Source organism: Myxine glutinosa, chromosome 8 (genome assembly GCF_964187855.1).
Source record: "Myxine glutinosa chromosome 8, kmMyxGlut1.1, whole genome shotgun sequence".
Lineage (NCBI taxonomy): Eukaryota > Metazoa > Chordata > Myxini > Myxiniformes > Myxinidae > Myxine > Myxine glutinosa.
This window is the reverse complement of record NC_136268.1, coordinates 127,018,696-127,044,255: the sequence shown is the minus strand read 5'-3', so window position 1 is coordinate 127,044,255 and position 25,560 is coordinate 127,018,696. Positions and strand designations below refer to the sequence as shown.

General features: G+C 45.7%; 1 protein-coding gene across 1 annotated transcript in view; it reads right to left on the bottom strand.

Moving 5' to 3' along the window:
• LOC137432910 (trypsin-2-like) overlaps positions 1–23,982 on the bottom strand; it is a 39,883-nt gene extending 15,901 nt beyond the window's left edge. The window contains exons 1-3 of the mRNA XM_068125223.2: positions 23,922–23,982; positions 13,260–13,407; positions 10,396–10,646 (exon numbers count right to left, since the gene is read on the bottom strand). Coding sequence (XP_067981324.1) covers positions 10,396–10,646; positions 13,260–13,407; positions 23,922–23,961 — 439 coding nt within the window. The 5' untranslated portion in view covers positions 23,962–23,982. The remainder of the gene's footprint in view (positions 1–10,395; positions 10,647–13,259; positions 13,408–23,921) is intronic.
• Positions 23,983–25,560: the final 1,578 nt, after the last annotated feature.

The following is a 25,560-nucleotide window of genomic DNA, read 5'->3' as shown; positions in this document are numbered from 1 at the left end:
CCCCTTCTTCTCCGAGATGGAGCACATGGCAATGGCGTCTTGTGTGGATAGCAAACCACTCGCACCGCTTTTGAAGGGAACGAAAGGGACCTATCTTATTTGATTAATACAACACAGATTCAACTATTGGAAACACAGACTTACCTGAAACACATAATTATGAAATAACTACGAAGAGGGCCTATGGTTCGCTAGGTGTTGTTCATGGACTAACTAGGGGACGACCTTTGACCTTAACAATGAAATGGAGGTATTTACACAGAGAATTATTTAAAAAGGGTATATTTACAACAATTTACTAAGTGCGGGGTTCTCAAAACCCCAACAATATATATATATATATATATATATATATATATATATATACATATATATATATATATATATATATATATTGTTACAGACACGACTTTGATGTTAAGGTGGGCCGAGCGGAATGGCCGTCGTGTCCGCACAAATTACCCGATTGTACTCGAACGTTGACGAAGCCGCGCCACGCTGGCTCAATAAGAAAAAGAAGACACCCGGCTGGGTTATAAAATGACGACACCAGGGATACGGTTCTCAAGACCTCCGGAGGAGATTATATTCGTTACGGAAGGTCAGATTACAGGGACGAGAGGTACAATATAGAAAGACAAGCACTTAGACACAATCTTATATTATTCCCCAACAGACGACAGGCAAACGGGACAAGGCTGACTCACACGGGGGTTGATGGCAGGAAAGCGGTTGTCGATGGCTCCAGGTCCTCCTGGGCTCAGGGCAGGATCGACCCGGTCCGGTCCAGAGATGCGGAAGGTTGCACAACGCTCAGAGGTGACGTTCTTTCTCAGGCGGGTCTTTCTCAGGCCTCTCCAAACTCAGGCGCATCTGTTTCAGCGCTCGCAGGTCCTTCTTTCTCCAGCTGGGGGCGCATCTCACGTCACGTCCGCTACGTGGCCGCGTATATCCCGCGGGGAGTGACACGCCCTCGGCTCGTTAGCTCCGCCTCGTGGAATCGGCACGTTGCTTCTCATTGGGTGCATGCGGGGGGGGGTTACCGGCTCCGCCCTTGACGAGGAGCTGACAAGGAGCCCCTTCGTGGTAACCCCGTGGAGCGCATGGTCTGGAGCGCATCGTCTGGAGCGCATTGTCGATGGCGGCGAACCGAGCCGGTGGGAGGACGCACACTCCCCCCCCGCGCAGCGCCCCTCTGTTGTTGTAGACGGGGAAGAAGATGGGAGGAGGTACGGGAAAGGTCCTAAACTCACTACTGATGCCATATAATCACATTCTGGTGCAACGAAGAGTCATAATTAATGGAGACGAGGCCTTAACTGACATAGACTAAGAATAACTAGGAAGATGTCCGAAAGTTGTCTACGTGTGGTGCGGTGGACCTGGGCACGACATTTAATGGGGGAATAAGGGGAAGGTCGGCTCTACTGATTGTTATTTACATGCAATGGGACTAGGGAATGGGGGATTGGGGAAAGTTGGGGAGTATTGGAGAAAATAGGGGAATATTTACAAGCGGATATGGAGGCCAAATTCCATATTCGCAACATTGCACCCTTCTCTACCCTCGGGGCGTCCCGACCCGATAAATTTTTACCTACTTTAGTGTGGCACGCAATGTAGTTCCCTCTACTATTAACTCTACCCTGAGTGCGACAGTTTTACAGATATTCACAAATGAGTAAATATGTCCCCCTGCGACGTTGCACCCTTCTCCTCACAGAAACACACCCACAGGATAACCGAATCCGGAAAGAATTCGCAAACTACACATACAGCCGGTAGGGAGCATTATTTACAAGACTACGCTGCTATTTACACTACGATCCAGGACCTGTTTTTGGAGGAACACATGCAGATGTTATGCATAGAGAGAGCGCGCTTGCCAGCATCGATACACCAACCCACGAGTGCTCTGTGGCCGACGGCCTTTAATAACGTGCAGAGCACCCTTTCCCAGCATCACAAGCACCACCCCACCACCAATCGGTGCAGTCACCATTGTTCATTGGAATAAAAATAAATTCGACAACCCCTAACCCTGCAGGTGTCTCTTGCTCTTCGTGTGGCCTTCAGTGGTGTTAATTAACAGTGGTTCACCTTTATGGCATAGGTGCCACGTTGACCCATAGGTCCATCCCCGGGTGGTGCTTGGCCGCAAACGAACTGCGGTCCATTGTGGGTGGCCACAAACATTGCGGTCCATATGGTGTATCGATCCCGGCAGCAAACAGCGAAAGTGCAGGCCCACAACTGCGCAGCCAGCACCTCTCTCTCCTCTCTCTCTACCCCAAAGCCAGATCCTCGGAGGTGGGAGACAAAAGAAGCAGACAAGTGAGTAAGGTGGTAAGGGCGCAAAAGTGCACGCAATGTAAGGTGATGCACACTGGGGGCACATGGGAACCAGGTGAGACAGGTACCTTCCTATCGTACGCCCCCCCCCCCACCAGGTAACCTACATGGCCCCCTCCCTTACCCCTTACTGTATCCACAAAACACAACACTACCCATAAACATCTACTTTACAAATCAACAAACATCCCTACTGTCTTCGCCGTTCCTCCCATAAACCAAATTCGTCTTCTCTCCCTCCTAACCAATCAAATTTGCCATTTTCAACTCTCATCAAAATTTGCCATCTCCAACTCAACATCATAATTTGCCATTACCAATTCATCATCAGTCCCTCCTAAGGAGGGAGAGATGGAATCACCCCAATGTCTCATCCACGTCGTGATGCGTCTCACAAATCCACACAGCGATTCATCTCCTGCAACAAAACAAAGAAAACACAGGTGTGGAGTCATCATCATCACCACAGGTAAGTGGCTGCGTATGGTGCGACAGGTTCATCAATCCTAACTATTTCCTAAATGACTTTAACAACTTTACACTACCCGGGGTCTTTCTCCGGCCAAACCATTGGCCCTCTTACACTATGGGTTCTAAAAACCAATTCCCATTGGCCAACTGTGGTGCTCTTCAATTTGGGGTCTCACTCCCCCGATTCATCTCCCGGTGCCCTCGCACAATTTCCGGGCTGTGGCGTGTACCTCTCCCAGCGGGTCTACCCACCTGCACACCTCCACCACTGCAGTTGCCACCCGAGCTTACCTAGCTCCTCACCCTAACCTAACTAACTGGGGCAGGCCCTCTGGCGCTCTCCCCACTCGGTGCCCTCTCTGGCACTGGGCTACCCGATCCACACCCGGGATCCTCAGGCACCCACTCACAACTACCGGCTCCCAGAGCCCACCTGCGGCCTCACCTGGCCGACATCCTCACAGTGGTGGAGTGCCCAACCAACTACACACACTAACAGGCTACACGCCCAGCCATTTCCACAACACTAATGCACCCATCCACAACACCATTCTGCAACCGCACCACAAATGCCAATATCCAACCACAATTTACCTGTTCCCTCTACCTAACACTTACACTACCCGCCCCGGGTACTCGTGAAAGGGGTCTACTCTTCCCCCATCCACACCTTCGCACCATGCACACCACTCCGTACCACTCACTCCAACTCTCTCCACACACCTGTACTTGCACACCTGTGCTCTCACACCTGGTGCCACCTGCACCCTTCTCTCCCCAAGCGCATTCGCGCTGATCCACAACACTCACTACTCCACAAACTGCTCCACACTGCTCCACACACCTGTCCAGTTGCACACCTGTGCAATCACACCTGTTCAATTCTCTCCCACGTCATTATCATCCACACTAATCTACCTGCGTCCCTACTACAGGTATCAGTCACTAACTAAACTTAACGTCACCTAAGGTCATCTTCTCTAGATCCCTATCAATATAACCTAACCCACCCGGGCTAGTTTTCACTGCCATACACCCCATAAACTATTGCTCCTTTGCCCCCCACATGGGAAGGATGGTGGATTTGCCATCCCACCACATCGGGGGTCTCTCACTACCAATTTTGCACATCAAATTTCAACAAATTAAAAATTTGCCAATCACTGCCAATCACTGTACCATTACCAATCATCACTCTGCCAATCCTTTGCCAATCATCAAATTTTGTTTTTCTCCAATTTTGGGTCCAAAACACTAACCTCATCACCCAGTCGACTCACTAATACCTCTCGGTGCGCCAATCCCTGTCCAAAGCCCGGCTTCGTAAAGCCAAGCAATGGATGCTGGTTGTTTTGTGCCAGCGGCTGGATGCGTCCGGCACTCGGTGCAGGGACGGGGGCTTACCCGTGCCGAGATCCCACACACCACCTCGGCGTGGAGCCATCCAATGCCCCGATCTAGACCTGTCGGCACGTCTCACCAAAAAGTGGTCGCCATGACGACCCTTTCTATCGGGCTGCCAGCTCCGCCTAGTGGAGCACGGACGCGGCCGTTCAAAGCGAGGCCCAGCACGCACCGAGGGCCCGATTCGGCTCTAAGTCGTTCTAAACTCTATCCCGTCTAACGTCGATGCTTCACCTGGACGCTTACACCCCGCATCCCGTTCCTTGCTCACACATCCAGCTGTGCCCATGCTCCTCGTACCCTTCCTTACACACCCAGGTACACCCATTCCACTCACAGCCTTGGTCACACACCTGACCACCGAACACTTTGGCACACATTCGTTGCTCGCACACCTCACCAATACACCGCTTCGCGCCCCCTCCTCGGTCACCTCCTCTGTGACAATCACAGGTGTGCTCTCATTCGCACACCCAACCACGTGCCTCACCACCAACTCCAGCGTGCATTCCCACTCACGCTCTACCATTCCAGGTGTGCATCCTTCCATCCCAGGTGTACATCCTCGCTCCCCTGTCACAACTAACTCACGCTCCATGTCACTCTCAATACTCTCACCACCACTCTTGACAACGCACTCACCCTTACTCTTGACAGCGCACTCTTTCCTCGTGCACCTGTCCGTCACACACCTTTCTCGCGCACACTCTCCCGTTACACCCTCTGTAACACTCACCACAGGTGGACACTCTTCCTTACTTCTGACAGCGCACTCTTTCCTCATGCACCTGTCCGTCACACACCTTTCTCGCGCACACTCTCCCGTCACACCCTCTGTAACACTCACCACAGGTGGACACTCTTCCTTACTTCTGACAGCGCACTCTTTCCTCATGCACCTGTCCGTCACACACCTTTCTCGCGCACACTCCTGCGCACACTCTCCCGTCACACCCTCTGTAACACTTACCACACCGCGCTTCCATGTGCTCCCTCGCACACACGCTACGACCGACTCATTCTCGCCAGCACCCTCACTCCTTGGCACGCACTTTTTCCTCACACACCCCAGAGTCGGACTTTCTCGCACACCTCCTCTTTCGCACACCAGACCTGTCGCACACTTCACCAACGGCCTCTCACGAACACCCGGGTCCATCTCGACCCCCAAGCTTATTAAATCACCTGGCGCATCATACGCACGACCATATTGGTCACCACTTACACCGGGTCCTCTTCCTCTTCGCTTCTCCTCCATCACCTGCGAATCCCTCATCCGGTTAATGAGCACATCATCACGATCCAAACACAGACTTTGGACCAATTCTTTTATCTCCTCTTTTATCTCTTTCTTATCCCCTCTCCGTCGCTTCTTAATTTCGCTCATCCCTTCTTCCACTTCTTCTAATTTCTGCTTCACCTCTTTTATGTCCCGGTACGTCTCCTCAAGCTCATCCTCTAAGGCTACCTTGACCGTTTCCAGGTGCGTCCTCACCTGCCGGTCCTTCGTCTCCATTACCTCTATCACCTCGTCCAACCTCGTTGTCAGTCCCTCACGTACCATCTGACATTCCCTCTTTGTCGCTATCAAGTCGTTTTTTATGTCGTTTTGTGTCGCTTTTAAACCTCCTAATACCGCAGTGTTCCTTTGAACCTGCTCCGTTAGTCCTTTTTGTCCCTCCGTCAGCTGTTCCACCTCCTGCGTCAGGACCTCTATGCCCCCTTGTAACTTTACAGTCCCCTTTCTCACCTCCTTTTCCATGTGCTCCTCACAGTGCCTCACCTCCTCGCGCACTCCTCCGACCTCCTCACTCACTCCTCTTCTGATCTCTTCTCCCATCACTTGCATCTCCTGCCCAGATGCCACCCTCATCTGCTCCATTTCCTCCCTGTGAGCATCCAGTTTGGTTTCTACCCCCATTCTGACCCCCTCTATCTGCTGCTCCATTTGTTTAACTTCCCTTTCCGCTTGGTCCCTCATGTCCCTCAATTTGCCTTCCATACTGTTTTCTAACCCCTCTAACCCATTTTTCACTCCCTCTATTTGATTCTCTTGAGCGGCCATTCTGTTTTCTACCCCCGTTAACACATGTTTCACTCCCTCTATCTGATTCTCTTGAGCGGCCATTCTGTTTTCTACCCCCGTTAACCCATTCTTTACTTCTTTTATCCCGTTGTCTAACTCCTCAAAATTATTGTCTAACTTCCCAAATTTCTTGTCTAACTCCTCAAAATTATTGTCTAACTTCCCAAATTTCTTGTCTAATCCCTTAAAATTATTGTCTAACCCCTCACCGGTACCCCTCGCTTCGTCCCTCATTACCCCCATTTCGTTTCCCATTACCCCCATTTGGTTATTCATTACCCCCATTTTTGCTTCTAGCCTCTCCATAAGGGCCCCCATTTGCAACATAAAAAGGTTCGGATCCACCAGGGGCGCTGCCACGGTCGCGGGCGCGGTGACCAGCGAGGCGCCATTTTGCGCTCCCGCAATGTCGGGCACAACGACGCTATTTTGTGCGTCTGCTACCCTCGCTGCTTCGCTCTCCTCCTGTCCCTCATGTCCCTCAATTTGGTCCTGGACCGACCCTGCTTCACTCTCCCCTACCGGACCCCAGCCGTCTTGATCCGCCATAGCGCGACTTTCAAAATTCGAGTTTCGTAACACCAATCCAAATTTTGCTGTTATAATTTCGTCGAGCGCAGTAACCGCGGGACCGCGCTCCGGATCGATTTGGTCGAGCGCCGTACGCGCTCCGGCTCGATTTTCCCTCGCAAAATTTGGGCCTAACTAATTTAGTCCCGGGTCCGAATCTCACTCCTCGACACCAATTGTTACCGTACTAACAAAATTGGTGTCCAAAATTTGGGCTAAATAAATTTAGTCCCAGGTTCGAATCCAACTCCTGACAACCAATTGTTACAGACACGACTTTGATGTTAAGGTGGGCCGAGCGGAATGGCCGTCGTGTCCGCACAAATTACCCGATTGTACTCGAACGTTGACGAAGCCGCGCCACGCTGGCTCAATAAGAAAAAGAAGACACCCGGCTGGGTTATAAAATGACGACACCAGGGATACGGTTCTCAAGACCTCCGGAGGAGATTATATTCGTTACGGAAGGTCAGATTACAGGGACGAGAGGTACAACATAGAAAGACAAGCACTTAGACACAATCTTATATTATTCCCCAACAGACGACAGGCAAACGGGACAAGGCTGACTCACACGGGGGTTGATGGCAGGAAAGCGGTTGTCGATGGCTCCAGGTCCTCCTGGGCTCAGGGCAGGATCGACCCGGTCCGGTCCAGAGATGCGGAAGGTTGCACAACGCTCAGAGGTGACGTTCTTTCTCAGGCGGGTCTTTCTCAGGCCTCTCCAAACTCAGGCGCATCTGTTTCAGCGCTCGCAGGTCCTTCTTTCTCCAGCTGGGGGCGCATCTCACGTCACGTCCGCTACGTGGCCGCGTATATCCCGCGGGGAGTGACACGCCCTCGGCTCGTTAGCTCCGCCTCGTGGAATCGGCACGTTGCTTCTCATTGGGTGCATGCGGGGGGGGGGTTACCGGCTCCGCCCTTGACGAGGAGCTGACAAGGAGCCCCTTCGTGGTAACCCCGTGGAGCGCATGGTCTGGAGCGCATCGTCTGGAGCGCATTGTCGATGGCGGCGAACCGAGCCGGTGGGAGGACGCACACTCCCCCCCCGCACAGCGCCCCTCTGTTGTTGTAGACGGGGAAGAAGATGGGAGGAGGTACGGGAAAGGTCCTAAACTCACTACTGATGCCATATAATCACATTCTGGTGCAACGAAGAGTCATAATTAATGGAGACGAGGCCTTAACTGACATAGACTAAGAATAACTAGGAAGATGTCCGAAAGTTGTCTACGTGTGGTGCGGTGGACCTGGGCACGACATTTAATGGGGGAATAAGGGGAAGGTCGGCTCTACTGATTGTTATTTACATGCAATGGGACTAGGGAATGGGGGATTGGGGAAAGTTGGGGAGTATTGGAGAAAATAGGGGAATATTTACAAGCGGATATGGAGGCCAAATTCCATATTCGCAACAATATATATATATACAGACTTGGCATTTAATATGGAATTTTTTTTTTTCTTCACTTGGGTTTACTTTCTACATTCAGTATATCAATCTGGTGAGTTTCTTTCACACTTTGGTGATTTATTTGTTAAAAGAACCATGTCACTGATGTCTGTCGCAGCAAGAAGTCAACAACAGGACTATATCACAGGTGGCGTGGAAAAATGTACGGACAGGTGCATTTGATGATTGGCTTCAGAGTCGGGTATACAAGGGTTTTTGCATTCTGTATTAGTGGAAAACAACTGCTGCATGTCTCCAAAAGTTATTGCCACTTCCTCTGGAGATGGTCCGTCAACTCGACAATGCTGTTTGTCATGGAGTGGTGGCTTTACGAAATTACGACATGAAACAGCGTGCTATTGCTCGGCAGTATGGCATCACTCAAGGTCAGGTGTCAAAGATCCTGAAACGAAATGCTCAGAGGGGTGTCCCTACTCCAATACCGAGGCCAGGACGTCCCCGCAGAACCACAAGGAGGGATGATTGCCAGCTGCACCGGTTAGTCCGCAATGGCTGTACCAAGTCAGCTAATCTGCTTAGGGCTGAGTGGCAGCAACTGACAAATGTGCCTGTATCCAGAAGGCTAGTCAACCAATGACTGGTTCAAGCAAGCTATCATGCCAGGCATCCCCTGAGAAAGCCACGCCTGACCAGACAACACCACCAGCGCTGATTGCAGTGGGCCAGAGAGCACCGTCAATGGCAGCCAGGACACTGGAATCACATGATCTTCAGTGACAAGTCTAGATTTCTGGTCTATTGTCAAAATTGCTGCTTCCGAGTGCGCAGACAAGTGCATGAGGCCTACAACAAAGATAATATCGTGCCAAGAGTCCAAGCTGGAGGTGGTGGGGTGACCGTTTGGGCTGCTTTTCGTGCAGGGGGCAAAACTGACCTGGGTGTTCTGAATGGAAACCTGAACCAGTTCAAGTACAGGGCCATTCTGGAAGAAACATTGCTTCCATTTGCTCGTGCAGCCTTTCGAGGAAACTTTGTCTTCCAAGATGACAATGCACGGCCTAATCGTGCTCGCATGATCCAACGCTTTCTTGCTGACCGTGGTGTAGAGCATATGGAGTGGCCTGCCATGTCCCCGGATATGAATCCAATAGAGAACTTGTGGGCAGAATTAACACGTCAAATCGACCACTTGGACCAGTAGCCGACCTCTGTGCGTGAATTGCAGCAGGCTATTGTCACTGCATGGCAAGCGATTCCTGTCCAAACCTTGGCAAATCTCGTGAACAGCATGCTTCAACGTGTACGTGCTCTCCTGAATGCTCGTGGGGGTTACACGAAGTACTGAACTGTAATTTTACTGTCTGTAATCCCAGTCGTAATTTAACTTTTGTTTTTGTTAAAAACATTTTTGGCTAATGTGCGAAATAAAGAGATACTTCTGGAAAACTTACAGAAGTTTAACACAGTACTGTCCATGAATTGAGTTCGATATCAGTTTGCATCACTTTCAAGGATCAATTTATTTGTTTCGAAATGTCAAATGTGGTTTTTGTTTCTTTTAAAGGTCACATTAACAAAATCTAGAATAATTTCAACATAATTCCAATGAACTTTTGGTTCTAAGACATCTTGAAAAGTAAGTTCACCCCCACAAAAAAAAATTCCATATTAAATGCCAAGTCTATATATATATATATATATATATATATATATATATATATATATATATATATATATACACATATATATATATATATAGTGGTGAAAATGAAGAAGAAGAAGAGCCTTCGAAGACTGGACATATTGGATGCCTATGTAGGGGCAAGCGCTCGGTCTGAGGAGGGACATTATCTAGACTGCTGAATGAGTTATGCAGAGATGAGCGCCGGATATTATTGGTAAGAAGGTAAGATTGGAAAGAATCACACAATGTTGTAAAGTAAGCTTGCAGATAATAATGAAATCCAATGCTCAGTTTATTAATTTTGCCTTTTATCTCACTTCAATTTGGCTATCCCACATCAGAGTTTTTCAATTCATATTTACATCTCTGTACATTAATTGTGTTTACCGTTACCTTCTAAAGGTATGTACTCACACAGTGTATATCCCCAACCAGAGATTTTGCAGATGGTTCCAGCAGACAAGCAGCTGGAGGCCAGAGGCACCGGCTGCACATAGCTGTTAAGTCGGGCTGGTTGTGCCAGTTTGATTAGCATTATGTCGTTGTCTAGGGTATATGGGTTGAAGTGTTGATGCTTGATGGCTTTTGCAACTCCAATGTGCTGCACAGTGTTTCCCTCATTACACAGGTTATCGGCTCCCAGATGGATCTCAAACTTGTCAGGCCTAAGCACAGACACAATTTACGCGACACAAACATTATTTGAGAGTTTTATGTTCTTCAACTCTAACTTCACCGACACACTTATCAATGATGTACCAAAACATACTAAAATTATGCAGTCAGGAAAAAAAAACTGAAAGCCCTATTGGCTTATAGACGTCACTCCTGCTGAAGTCGTATTTTTTATTTTCTCTTATTTTATGTCTAAGGCTCATGGAAAAGTTTGTTCACATATTATGCGTAAAAGATGGACATCCATATACAAAGACAATGGACAAATCACAGTATTTGGGGTTTAAACATAGGAAGCCAGAATTTTGTATGGTAAGTGCTCAGAAGGCAACACAAAACAGGACAACCTTCTACGACTGAACACTCATTGTGACGTAACATCCCAATGCAGGCAACAAACAGTTAATTCGTTTGTGCAATGGCAAATTCAATTCACACCAGTATAATATACAAGTTTAATTTTAAAAGAAAATGGAGACGCTAAATGATTTCTAAAGCATAAAGCAAAAGCACCCTTACTGAAAGGTTGATGAAAGAAGTTTTTGAATACTTTCAAAAAAATTTTCCTGAAAAAATCCCCTGTCAATGCTCATCACTATCACATGGACAACAATATTGAGTTAGTTCCACAAATAATAATGGAAGGAGAGTTATATTTTTAGGTCCAGGCATATAGGAGAGCAAGGAGACTAGACCAGCTAATTGACAATGTAGCAGCGGACAACGACAATGCGACAGAAGAGCACATTTGGATGAGGAGCATGCAAAGAGATAGGAAAGCCAACAAGTTGAATTGCTGCCAAAATCGAGTGCAGGCACACAGAGGGGAAAGATATGTGAGAATATAAGTATTCCGGGGTTGGCCTGGATACAACACCAGATGGCAGTAGGTCGCCATCTGAGGACTGGTGGAGAGAGTAAGATTGGACTCAGGGAAGCAATTCCATAAGATTGGAGAAAAGTGAGACAAAGTAATGAAAGAAAACAGTGAGACTATATTTGAAAAGGTACACCAGCTGTGAGAGAAGTACTGAATGTGCTTAATTCTGTTGTGGAGCGATTCAAATTATACTCAGGAGCCTGCAAATAGCTACAACTTTTCCAATTATGTCCCACTGTCACTAGGGGCGAAAAGTAAGGTCCAACGGGGAGCTCTTCTTCCTGGCACTGTGCAACTCCTATGTTTTGTTCACTGTTAGGAACCAATTGCATCAAAATAACTGCTTAGGTCTGTGAAGATCACATGGCTCTTGAGACCAGCTTAAGATGTGTTTGGCCCAGAGAGGTTGTAGGACCAAGGAATGTGCCTTTGTTAGACATTGATCATTGAGGTGGATTGTGAGGTTAGCCATGTGATTTTTGCGTGAAGACAGTTCATTGATAGGAGTCCTAGGCATTGCATTTCATATTATTGATGACTGATCACTTTCTTACCATCGCCCGCTCAGCAGGTAATACAAGACAACTAGATGGTATTCAGAGAATACTTACCCCACACAGTCAACTTGGTACGACCCAACCCTTCTGTTTTTTTAAGGGGTTTTTTTCTTCGATCCAATATGGCTGCCAGACCACGTGAGCGATGCCATCATGAATTTACATTCTCCAATATAATTGTTGTGTAGATCACACAATAAATTTCAAACTGATCCGACTAAGTGTTGCACATGTCGAATTATGACGTCAAAATTAGGGCACCAATGATGTCATCGTTTACAACACCTATTCCCCATGCAGAGTTCTTTACAATGAGCCATGTTTCAATTTTTTTCCATGGAGCGGTTTCGGAGATATTGAGGTGCAAGGTTTTTTGGCTTTTTCCAAGAGGGTGCCTGTATCACGTGACCTATGACGCCATAATTATCATTACAAAAATTATACAGGAGAGGTGATCCTATGGTAAAAATTCCATGTCCATCGAACCAACAAATGCAGAGAATTTTTTTTTAATATTGATCGATCAAGCATTGTACTTGTCAAATTATGATGTCATAATGAAGGTACTGATGACATCATCATTAACATGTCTTATTCCCCCATGGGGAGTACTTTCACAACGTACCATGCTTCAATTTTTTCCGTTGAGCGGTTTCAGAGATATAGAGGTGCAATTTTTTACAAAATGGCATCCGTACGACATGACCTATGATGTCGTAATTATCACTATAAAATTCTACAGGAGGAGGCGCTTCTATGGTGCAAAAGTTAGTGTCAATTGGACAAACGGTTGCCGAGAAAATGAATTTTAAAAATGCAGACATGTACGTACTCCACACATACGGACGTAACCGATCACTTAACCTTGCTTTTCGCTTCACGGTCGTAGGGTAAAAAAAAAATAAAAAATTATAGTCTCCCTTTCACTGTTTCAAGGAATTATTTGACAAATAGTTGAATAATCTGCAAACAGATAAAGATAATTTTGCAGAAAGATTTGTCCGTTACGACAAACATTGTGTCAACTGCTTAATCTATAACGCCAGATTGATGCGACTTTCTGGAAACATCTATTTATTTATTTAATGTTGCACATCACTTCCTCTACCTGTCTACCACTTCCGATCAAAAGGCGATGCGATTGCGGACCATGTTTGATTACTTACAACGTGTAGCAATGACCGGCTGACAAGACCCACTGTTCATTGATCAATGACCCTCCGCAGTAATGGCCACCGGAGTTCAGCGATACTTGCCAGGGCTGTGAATGCGTGGGACACTGATAACCACCCACGATGCGGTCATCTTTTGCAGCTGGGAAGAGAGATGGTAAATAGGGTAAAAAGACAGTAAATTAGTAAATTAATGCCATCAACCAACCAGACAAAGCTTCCATTATAACTATACAAATATCCTCAGAAACAATAATCGAAGACTTTGCACAATTCTGGGCAAGCATGCCAAAATCAAGTAATTTGGTTGGCCTGTTAGCCTTCCCATCTGAACCACTGACTCATGATGAGTGTAACACCAGTTCAAACTCAATAGGTGCCTGTCCATTGTTTGTTAATGTCCTTGTAATTCACATCAAAGTACATTGATGTCTACCAATAACTTTGTTGTGTACCTGATTTATGTAGGAACTCTTGCACATGAGCCTTAGATCAATGTGAAACAACCGATGTGATGAAACCCCATCCTCAATTGATCTCTATAATGAGAATTAATTTCTGTGTAAAGCCTTTGTTCCAGTACTCAATGTAGTGGGCTCTTAAGCTTTCAAAGCCTTTGATGGGACATAACAGATAGGGATACAGAAAGACACTATGAAATTGTATATCAACAGTCCATATCATGTGTGCCTCTTAGTGACCACTTGTGTAAGCATATTGAGACGTTTGGCACTTGTGCAGTACTGCTTTACCCTTTGACTGGAGAGATTGTGATGGTTCTATCATGTGGTTGTGTTTGTTGGGACCTCTGTGGGTGTTGTGCAATGTGCAAGGAGGGGTGCTACCTGGTTCGGTATCATATATATATATACAGTATATATGATCCAAGGCCAACTCCATATATATATATATATATATATATATATATATATATATATATATATATATATATATATATATATATATATTGTTACGGTACGCGGTTAAGGATGTTATATTTGCCGAGCGGAGGCTCCGCTACCGAACAGTTGTTCCCCGACTAAACCCGATTCACCCAAACGTTGGCCGTATCGCGCCACCGCTATTCAATCGGGAAAAGACTAAGATGACGAATGCAAAGAGGAAGAAGAAGACGTACAGAAGAGTAACGGGGTTTATTATTATTTACACACATAAGCAAAAAGAGCAGTCACGGGTATTTACAGCGGACATGAAAACGCAGGTGACACAGTGAAAATTACTAGCTTATACAGACTTAGTTACTACCCAGGACAGCACGAACAAAACAAACTCATGTACGCAAATGGGGAACTTGCAGGCAGGAATGGCTGGAAAGGATGAGCAGGTGGGATCACAGGCCACAGCGAGCAGGTCCACTCCGGGCGGGAAGCGGGGAGCCGGCAGCTCCTTGTAATCCGCTTTACAGCGCACGCCGGCAGCTCCTGGTATTCAGCTTTACAGCGCATGCCGGCAGGGTCACTCACTGCTCCATCAGGGCTTCACGCGGCTGGTTGAAACAGGGCTGGACTCATCTGCCGTATCTCTTTGCAACTCGTTCGTAAAAGTTCCTCTGCTTTCTCTTGGACCCTTTCTTTGTCGTGTACCTCTCCACGCAGCTCAGCTCGTATTCCCTTCCTCTCACTTCTCTCCAGCGTGGGACTGACACGCCGCCTTCGGTTTCGGTACCGCCCTCTCCCCCGTGCTCTGTTTCGTGACCTTGTATGGTAATCCCACGGGCTTGTCTCCTTATTTGGGCATCGCGCCGACGGCACGCCCCTCGTGGCGAGCCACGGGCTTGTTTCCTTATTTGGGCATGGGGCTGAACAGCCCCGCCCTTCGTGGCGCGCCCTGGGCTTGCCTCTCCCGGGCGACCCCGCCCCTCCTGTTCAAACAGAGCACGGAGCACATATTCATTATAGCAGCGAAATGAGAGGGCGTGCACCCCACGCTTGTGAACTGCTTTACCCGCAGATGGAGAGTTTGGCTGGGAAATGGAATTATTGAAGGGGAGCTATTCTTAATTGATTCGGTGCAATGGAGTATTATTTTAATGGAAGACAAGGCCTTACCCTAAAACACATAATAAGATATAAGCTACTGAACAAGGGTTTTATCGGGTCCTGCAATGTGGTGTTTCATGGAATAACTACCGGGACGCCCTTTTTACCTTTACACAACTCTGGAGGCAGGAGGGGCCATATCCAACCATGTTCATCACCATTTCCAATATAATACAACACAATCAAAAAAATGCAATCCTCATATCCGCAACAATATATATATATATATATATATATATATATATATATATATATATATTGTTACGGTTTTTAGAACCTTCACTTGTAAATTTTAGTAAATGCTTCCCTTATAAATGTTCCCCTGTAAATATCCCCATCAATTGGCTTGTTAAAGATCGCACCCTAGTTCGTCCATGTACAACACGTAGCGAACCATAGGACCTCTCCGTAGTTATTTCATTATTATGTGTTTCAGTTAAGGATCTGTTCCCAATAGTTGAATCTGCGTTGCATTAATCAAATAAGATAGGCCCCAGTACTTCGTTTGCCAACAGCGTTCGCTGCTCCTTGCCTTGATGCGGTTGTTGGCCCCAAACCGCCATTAGCCATGCGGTCAAAGCCGAGGAAGAAGGGGGCGGAGCCGCCAGAACAAGGGGTGGCACGTCGACTCGTCATCGGAGGTGGAGTCAGCAAGCCTTTACCGGCCAACCAGGGCCGAGGTGAGCCGACCGGTAGGCGTGTCCTAGGAGCCGGCGGCTGGATACAGGAGCGCACAATAAAAGCGGCTGGGAGGGACTGCTTCAAGAGAGAGACGTGATCCGGCAGATGAGGGAGGTACCAGGCGAGCATACCAATGGATCGTGAGGCAGAAGAGTGGGTCCGTGACGGCGACAACAATACAGTAGTCAATTGACATTGTCCGACCGTGTGTGAAACCGAATACGTGAAGCTGCTGCTGGCTGTTCGCTTCCAGCCCGGAGCGTGGACCTGTTGCGGACCTCCTTGCTGTGCCTCTACCCGAACCTTCCAGCCCTGCTGTCCCACTTGGACCCTTCTCCTTCGTCCAGTCATTCCTGCCTGCTATTCCCCTTTCGTGTAAGTCTGTTTGTCTGTCTGGGGCGTTGATAATATAAGACTGCTTAAGGCTGCCCTGTGTATCTTCTTCTTCTTCACTGTATATTACTTTCGTTTCTTCTTTGGTTTTGGTTTTGTATATAATTAATAAATGTCTGTTATTTCTTACCCTTTTGGTTTCATTCTCCCCCGATCGCTTTAGTCTTTTCCCTGATTGAATACCTGTGGCACGATTCGGCCAACGTTCGGAGTCGGGTTTAGTCTCTTGATAACGGCCCGAGTCGCAGCTCTCTTCGCTCGGAGCAATACAATCACGCTGCGGCCCGGGTGGGAGTATTTCCTCGCTTACGGCCGGTGGTAGTACTTAGGTATTAAGACAAATTTGGCTTAAAACCCTACTTACCATCGACCGGAAGTGACGTCATACCCCCAGGACCGGTCGGACGGCCAGCTTAACAGGACAAGGGGATTAATCCCCTCTTGCTAACGGGAGTGCCGTCCCCCGGATCTGTAACAATATATATATATATATATATATATATATATATATATATATATATCTTATATCTATCTATAATTCCAGTAATCTCTGTGTGTGTGTCTGTGTGTTTGTTTGTCTGTGACCGCTGTTTCTCGACAACCACGGGTCCGATATACTTGAAACTTGCCAGGTATATTGCTGGGGACCGGAGGATGTGCCTTTTCAAGGTTTCATATTAATCGGAGAAGTAGTTACCGAGCTATGGCGATTTATTTACCAACCGTTCGCTTTGGCTTTGCGAATGGACCAAACCATTTCATGTAAATAGAGGGGGGGGGGGGGGGTTCTACCGTACTCGCAAGCCGTTCGCTTTGGCTTTGCGAATGGACCAAACCATTTCATGTAAATAGAGGGGGGGGATATAATTTTAGATATATATATAGTACGGGCACGCCCTAGTATATATAAATATATATATATATATATATATATATATATATATATATATATATATATATATATACATATACTTCAGTATTCAGCATTATACTTGTTTGGTCTGCCATAGATGATTGAGTAGAAAAAATGAAAATATAATTTAATGCGAATGTATCAATGGATATGCCTTTGTCTATGTTAGATGCCAATACAATGTTAGGCTTGCTGAGAGAAAGAGAGAGACAGAGAGACAGTGACAAAAAGAGATAGAGAGAGAGAGAGAGACAGAGGGACAGAGATGCAGACATAGAGAGACACACACACAGACAGAGAGAGAGGGGACAGAGAGGGAGAGAGAGACACACAGACAGACAAAGAGAGACAGACAGAGACAGAGAGACCTACAGAGAGACAGAGAGACAGACAGAGACAGAATGATTTTCACATGACATATGACCAGATGAACCCAAAAATGAATCATTTCATTGCATTGGAGACCATAATCTTGCCAAATTTTCTTGACATCCCTTCTGTGGTTCACAGGTTATTGTGGTAACCGAGATTTTAAAGGAAAGGTCACATGTATAAACCATTGATATTTTGACCCCAAAACGGAATCGGTTCATCTTTGAAACATATTACAAAATTTTACCAAGTTTAGTCAAAATCCCTTCAGCAGTTGACAATATATTGCGTCAAAAATAATCTGCTGCACATGCATACACTCGAGCACGCGCAGACAGACAGGCACACAGCCAGACGGACAACCTACAAACACAGACTTCAGCTGCAGAGGCAAAAAATTCTTCCCTCTTTGCCATTAACAGTGAGTGCTTGCATTCATGCATAATGTTGACATGCCCTGCTCTAAGCTAGCGTTGCTTGCGCAGTTGCTTACTAAAATGGAGGCCGAGCACGCCCATTGGACACTTACTGTTTCCGGCCGATTGGTTCATCTTGCTCTGCTATAGTATCTTTGGTTTTTACCAACACGCCTTCGAGCCGTTTTCAACATCCGTGTGCCGAATCCCCAATGTGATCGCCAACGAATTTGTCTGGGTACAGTGTGATCGCCAAGGTATTTCCACGTTTTCCCATGTATTACTTCAGCTCGTGATTGTGGTTGTGGTTGACGTTTATTTGTGTTTCATTTACAACTAATTGTTCCTTCTCTTTGGAAACTCGTTGCTCTTCAATAAGATGTTGAAATCGGCTCGGAAGGTGCGTTGGTAAAAACCAAAGCGAAACTCTGTTTCGATCGGTCGATAGCGCAAATCCACCGATGGCGCATAACATATTGACCCAATTGGATTTCAGCTTACATTAGCTTCCGGCTGTAGTGTCAATGACAGATTCATACCTTCTGCAGCAATTTTTAGGTCATCTCATCTTGAAGATATGACCTTGTAAAATGGGTCGTGATGCCCAGATCTCCATCCGTCCAGCTGTAAGCTTTTGCTATTTTTGCTACTCCTCCCTTATCGCCTGGCTGATTGTTCTGAAACTTGACAAGTGAATACAAGACAGTATGCTGCACAATCGCTCGGGCTTCAATTGGTCGATTTCGGATAATGGCGGCTCCGAGGAGTGGTTACCCCCTGAACCTTCGATTCATACTCGTCTGTTATTTACCAACCGATTGCTCTGAAACCTGATACAGCCATTCTTCTCAATGGTCCACAGGATCACTCTGTCTTAGATTTTTCGATTTTGGATAATGGGGTCTCCCACAGGGGGTTACCGCCTGAAACATTGGATTCCTACTCATCCCGTATTTACCAACCGTTTGCTCTGAAACCCGATACAGCACTTCTACTCGATGGTCTACAGGATCGCTCAATCTTAGGTTTTTTCGATTTTGTGTCTGGGAGGCAGGTTTTGGATGCAGCAGAGGACTGAACTACAACCTCAAAAGATGACCGCCAGCCCACTTGGGGCTATTTTATTTTGATAGTTGTAACTGTTGTGAAATTTGAAGGCCACAAAAGTATTAGGAAAGTTCAATATAATAGCCTGAACCTGCCCTTTATTTCCTGTATCTCGCAAACCTTCAATAAAACAGTTATATTCCAGGTACATTGAGTTACAAAACTTTAAATACAAAGTGTCTGCCTTTGAATTACATTGACAAATACCTACTGCATGTGTGCGTGTGTGTTTGTGCATGTGTTTGCAGAAAGTCCCACTAGTAAGTTATTGAACGCTCCCTGAGCTGGCCTTCTCTCCACCGAGAGTGATACCCACAGCCACTTCTTTCTCCTGCCACGCCATCTGTGACGCACCAGCACTATTGCCATAGCAACATTACTCAGAACTTTCATTGTTCTCAGCCTCTCCCTGCATTTCTTCTTCGTCACCATTTTGTCTAACAAAAATAGTGTCGTCGACAGTTGCTTAGTGTGCAGCAAGTATATGGCAGTCTCTGACAAAACAAGGTTGTTGTGTTTCATCAGTGAACATTGGTTAGTGTGCAGCAGCCCTCAGGCACATTCAATCTTTAGATTTTATCAGAAACCAAACTATTTGAAATTCTATACAATTACTGATTATTCATATCACTTGAGCTGTTGAGTCATCTACCTCCACCCACACTTCCTCTACGCCCCATTATCAGAATTCACTTTTCTTATAATCTAATATATTTACCCAACTTCAATAATTTATTTTTGTTTTCTCCCGTTCATGGAAAACTTTCTTGCGCTACCTCGTCCTCCAGTGATTCCTGCTCATTTTGCTCTATATCTTGTTAATGACTGGTTATTCTCTAGATTCATATGGCAATATGTGATGTGATTCACTATTTTATATTTTTATATACAAGGCTCATAAAAGGACAACGTTAAGATATTATTTTTAAATAAATAAAGGCGTTTCTAACTAGGAATTAAAACTAGATATACTCCTCAAAATTTGGGCAAATAAGCAAGAGCAGACTCGGTCTCGGGTGACGTTTCACCCACTTCACATCGAGGCAGCCTCAGGCCAGTAGACCACGAGGAAACCTGCTGTGACAATGGTCACACTCTCTGCCTATCGAATCCAAAGCCAACTCCACTCTTAGATTAATGACTTCCTCCACTCTCGTAGCAAACGTGTGGCTTTTGACGGAATCCTTTCTTCCCCGCTCCCTTTCAAAGCTGGAGTACCCCAAGGCAGTGTTCTCGGCCCCCATCTTATTCCTAATCTTCATCAATGATCTCTCTGACTCTGGAAAATCCTCTTTATCGCTTTGCTGATGACTCCACTCTCTGCCATGACATCTCTCATCCTTCTGACAGACAGGCAGCAGCCTCTTCCCTCTTCAGACCTTAACAAAATCACAAACTGGTCAAACACTTAGAACATGTCGTTCAATCCTGAGAATTCGCACTCGCTCATTTTCTCTCTCCGATAGGACTGTACTGCAAATCATCCTATATACTCTCTCAACAACCTTCTCAAAAAGGTTCAAACTCTTCTCTCAAACTCCTAACCCTAACAACTCTCTCAAACTCTCAGACATTATCTCTCCTGGGCAAGCCACATTTCAAAGTTCGCCTACAAAGCCAGATGCCAAATGGGCATCCTCCATCGTGCAAAGTCTTTCCTTGGCACACCTGAGCTCCTATCCACCGAAAAATCTCATCAGCGGCTTGATTGAGTGCTGCTCTCTGGGCTGGCTCCCCTGCCTCATGTCTTACCCAGCTTAAGGCCGTGGAAACCAAGACCTTCAACATCATTGGAATCTCTCTTGACGGAGCTGAGTCTATGGGCCTATCACTTCGCCATCGCCGAGAGGTCATTGGTCTCTTTTATCTTCTTCTGCCTCCTTTTTGGTGTTGCATCCTCTGCCCTCTCTGTGCTTTGTCCTCCCCCACCCCTCCAGGTATCTCCAGGACACACACGGTCCACCAGTAACCCCCTCCTCGTGGAACTGCCTAAATCCAGAACCACAGCTCACCTAGACTCATTTGTCCCTCATTTTTATTTTCCCAGCTGTAGAAACACCTTCCACACTCTCTCCAATCTCATTCTTCCCTCCAGGTCTTCAAGACAGCTGTTCATCACCATCTAAATCATGTTCTTTTCTATACCCGTTAAATCACCTCCCACCCTTCCAAAACTTTTCCAGAACATATCCATATTGCTTACATATCCATATTGTTCTTCCCTTGCTTTCTCCCCTACCACTCATCATTACCTGAATCCCTTGTTTGTGCGTCTCCATCGACATTCTCCCTCTGCACTGTTGCTGGCGTTGCCCCCTTTCCGCTGCTGTTTGGCCCTTTGCTATATTCTGTGTCCTAGCTCTTCCATGAGCCTAGACCTTGCATTAAAAAAAGAAAAGAAGGAACCATATGTTGGTGGTAATAATAGTGCAGGCTTTCACAGGCCGAATGGCCTACTCCTACGTCGAAGTCCTTGCAAGGGAACTTGTATATTTATTATAAAGTATTAGAAAGAGGAGCGCAAAAGGAAGAGTCTCTGGAGCGGCACTCAATAGAGCGCATACCTCCACCATGCTCAACAGTTTACATTTTATATCCACTGATAGGCCGGTTCTGCATCCAGACCTGAACCAAAATCTCATTGGCTTGTTCTTGTCACATAACCAACTCATCCACAAATATTTGTCAAAATCCTTCCACAACTTTGAGATATCGTGCTATATATCGGTTTTGCCCCCGATCTCTGATGGTGAAGAGTCACTTAAAATTTTTTATCTGATCCGGATCCGGATTCCAATCTTCAGAAAAATGAATCAATTCTTCCTTGTCACACACCCAACCGATCTACCAAGGTTCCTCGGAATCCGTCCACATTTTGAGATATCCTGCAATGTATCGTTTTTGGCCCTATCTCCCAATGGTGAAGAATCACTTTAAAAATTCTACCAGCCAGATCTGAATCCGGATCTTCACCAAAATCTAATCATTTCGTCCTTTTCAAATACGCAACCTCTCCACTAAATTTCGGCCGAATCAATCCACAACTTTTAGAGATACCTTGTTTACAGACAGACAGACAGACAGGGATGAAAAGATAACCTCCTTAACCTTCAGTGGTAGAGATAATTAGGATATGATAAAAACATAAGGGAAGATGGAAATTCCCAGTGGCAAAGACAAGAGCATGAGAGATAGAAATTAATCAAAACGTTCATAAACTCCAGCAAAAATAAAACCAATGATTAAAGAGAAAAAAACTAGAACAGCACTCGGTAGAGCGTAATCCTCCACCAGGCTAAACATTTTACATTTTGCATCCCACTGATAGGCCGGATCTGTATCGGACCTTATCTAAAATGTAATCGGCTTGTTTTTGTCACCTACTCAACTCAACTCAACTCATCCACCAAGTTTTGTCATAACCCATCCATAACTTTTTGAGATGTCGTGCTATATATCGGTTTTAGCCCTACCACTCAATAGTGAAGAATCACTTAAAAATTACCGGATCTGGATCTTCACCAAAATGTAATCAATAATTATTCCTCGTCACACACCCAACCTGTCCACCAAGTTTGTATTTAAGTAACTATTTAAGATCCATCCATAACACAATATATCGTTTTTGTCCCTATTTCTCAAAGGTGAAGAATTACTGAAAAAGTATTGGATCCGTATCCTGACTAAAAAGGTGTGTTGCTGTCCTTGGCTGGTCACCTATATTCACAAAAAAAATTCAGAACGATTGTTTCAAAACTGTGGACAAAAATCATGTGACAAACAAACAGACGCTACAGACAAACATACCTGGGAAATACTTTTGCCATGTACCAAACAGATGCTACAGACAAGCATACCGAAGAAGTACTTTTGCCATGTACCAAACAGATGCTACAGACAAACATACCAAGGAAATACTTTCGCCAAGCACCAAACAGACACTACAGACAAACATACCTAAGAAGTACTTTTGCCATGTACCAAACAGATGCTACAGACAAACATACCAAGGAAATACTTTTGCCAAGCACCAAACAGACACTACCAGACAAACATACCTAAGAAGTACTTTTGCCATGTACCAAACAGATGCTACAGACAAACATACCAAGGAAATACTTTCGCCAAGTCACAAACAGACGCTACAGACAAACATACCAAGGAAATACTTTCGCCAAGCACCAAACAGACACTACAGACAAACATACCTAAGAAGTACTTTTGCCATGTACCAAACATACCAAAGAAGTACTTTTGCCATGTACCAAACATACCTAAGAAGTACTTTTGCCATGTACCAAACAGATGCTACAAACAAAGATACCAAGGAAATACTTTCGCCAAGTCACAAACAGACGCTACAGACAAACATACCTAGGAAATACTTTCGCCAAGTAGGAAATTACTTTCCAAATACTTTCTCCAAGTAAAAAAAACAGACAGGGGTGAAAACATCACGTCTGTCCACCCTCGGTGGTGGAGGTAATTATGCTTCGCCAGTCTGTGCTGGTGTTGGATTGACATCGACCGATAGAGGGTGCACGTACCGTGTGTATTGGGTGGTCCCCATCTTGTACCAAGTGCTGTTTGCGGTCTCCAGAATAAACCCTATTACATCGGAGCCTGTCTATGTGGCATTTCTTAACCTTAAGTACTGACGCTTGTAACATTGTCTCCAAAACAAGGTGCGCAAAGAAAATTAGCAGAAACTCACCAGCAGCTGCAAGAAGTAACGCAAGGATCAAACACTGCATTGTTGGATGAATGCACAACGGGGAATGGATGTAGTACCATACACGTCCCTATTTATGCACCATGCTGTGCGATTGCTATCAGCATTCCTCCACTGCAACACCATTGTCACAGCAGCTGTGGATGTGGATCTCCATCAGCTGTGATATTCTCAGGGCTGTTTAGATTTCTTCGTTTTTCTTCAGTGGTCTTCTCGAGGGCAGGTTGCACTCTGCCTCACAGTCTCATGTCAAGAATTACTACATCGGGAATTTTGCTATTGCCTTCCCAGCAGTAGAAATGGCAAGAATTTTGCCAGGACACCATCCAAACCCACTTTCTCTTTGCGAAAGACACCAAGGGATATTGAGTGTGATAGGACCAGAGGCCATAGCCTGAGAGTAAAGAAGAGGAGAGTTCCGACAGTGGTAGGGCAGGGGTCTTCAAGTCAGAGAGTAGTTAATGCATGGATTGGTCTCTTTGGACAAGTGGTGGCAGCTGAGACAGTGGATGGGTTTAAACTAGAATTGGATAGGTATCTAAAAAAAAACATTTCAGATTGAGGGCTACATGAATATTGGCAAGGTTTTGCTTGACGGGCCTAATGGTCTCCTCATGTGTTGAAGTTGCTGTTGAATGCCAGCAAAATATTGTGTCCCAAGCTTCATATTGCATCCGATTAACGGTGTACTCTCATCGGAGCAATGATATGTCTTCCAAACACCAGGTTGACAGTTAATAGTCAGGTCAGGAATTGAATGAAATGGAAAACGAAATACTGCATTGGAGTCATCAGAAGGAATGACTAGCAAAGAGCAAAGCAAAGAGCAAAGCAAAGAGCAAAGAAGCAAAGATGGATTCATCAGGAGGAATCTGGATAGGATTCGGGTTTCAGCCGCTACTCCACAACCCTCAAACCCATCCAGGCGCAGCCAAGTGAACCTTCCAGAAAAAATCTCTGCAAGAATTCACTTCTCCTAAGACAGATAGATAAAGAAAGAGAGAAATAAAGAAGAAACAAGAATTATAATGAATAAAGAGAAATGTGAAAAAGTATAAAGAAATGTGAAAGGAAGAAAGATGTTGGGAAGAACCAAGATAGATAGATTTCAGCATTTCTTCCTCAGTAAAAACGCAGCAACAGATACAAGCTACCAGAGGTCCATCAGCAGGGAAGCAGATTCCACACAGCATCAGGATATGGTCCAATCGTAATGAAATGGAAAACCAAATATTTACTGCATTGAAGTCATCAGAAGGAACCAGAAGAAGTAAAGAGCAAAGTGGGAGTCATCAGGAGGAACCTGGATAGGATTCGGGTTTCTGCCGCTTCTCCTCTACCCTCAAACCCATCCAGCACCGCTACAGACTACACCGCTCAAAGGTGGATCTGCATCCAGAGCTGAACCAATGTTACCTCTGTCTGAGCTATCCCTTCAGCCCGGTTGTTCAGATTTGACACAGTTAATTGGAGCCACTGAAATTATAACCAAAGAATTACCCCTCAACAGCATTAAAAAATATGTTTGACCCACTGAGAGGTAAGTAAACTGGGTCATCCAACATGATAAATGTTCTAAGACAAAGGCCTTCAAAGTTCAGGCTCCCATTTAGATTCTCAT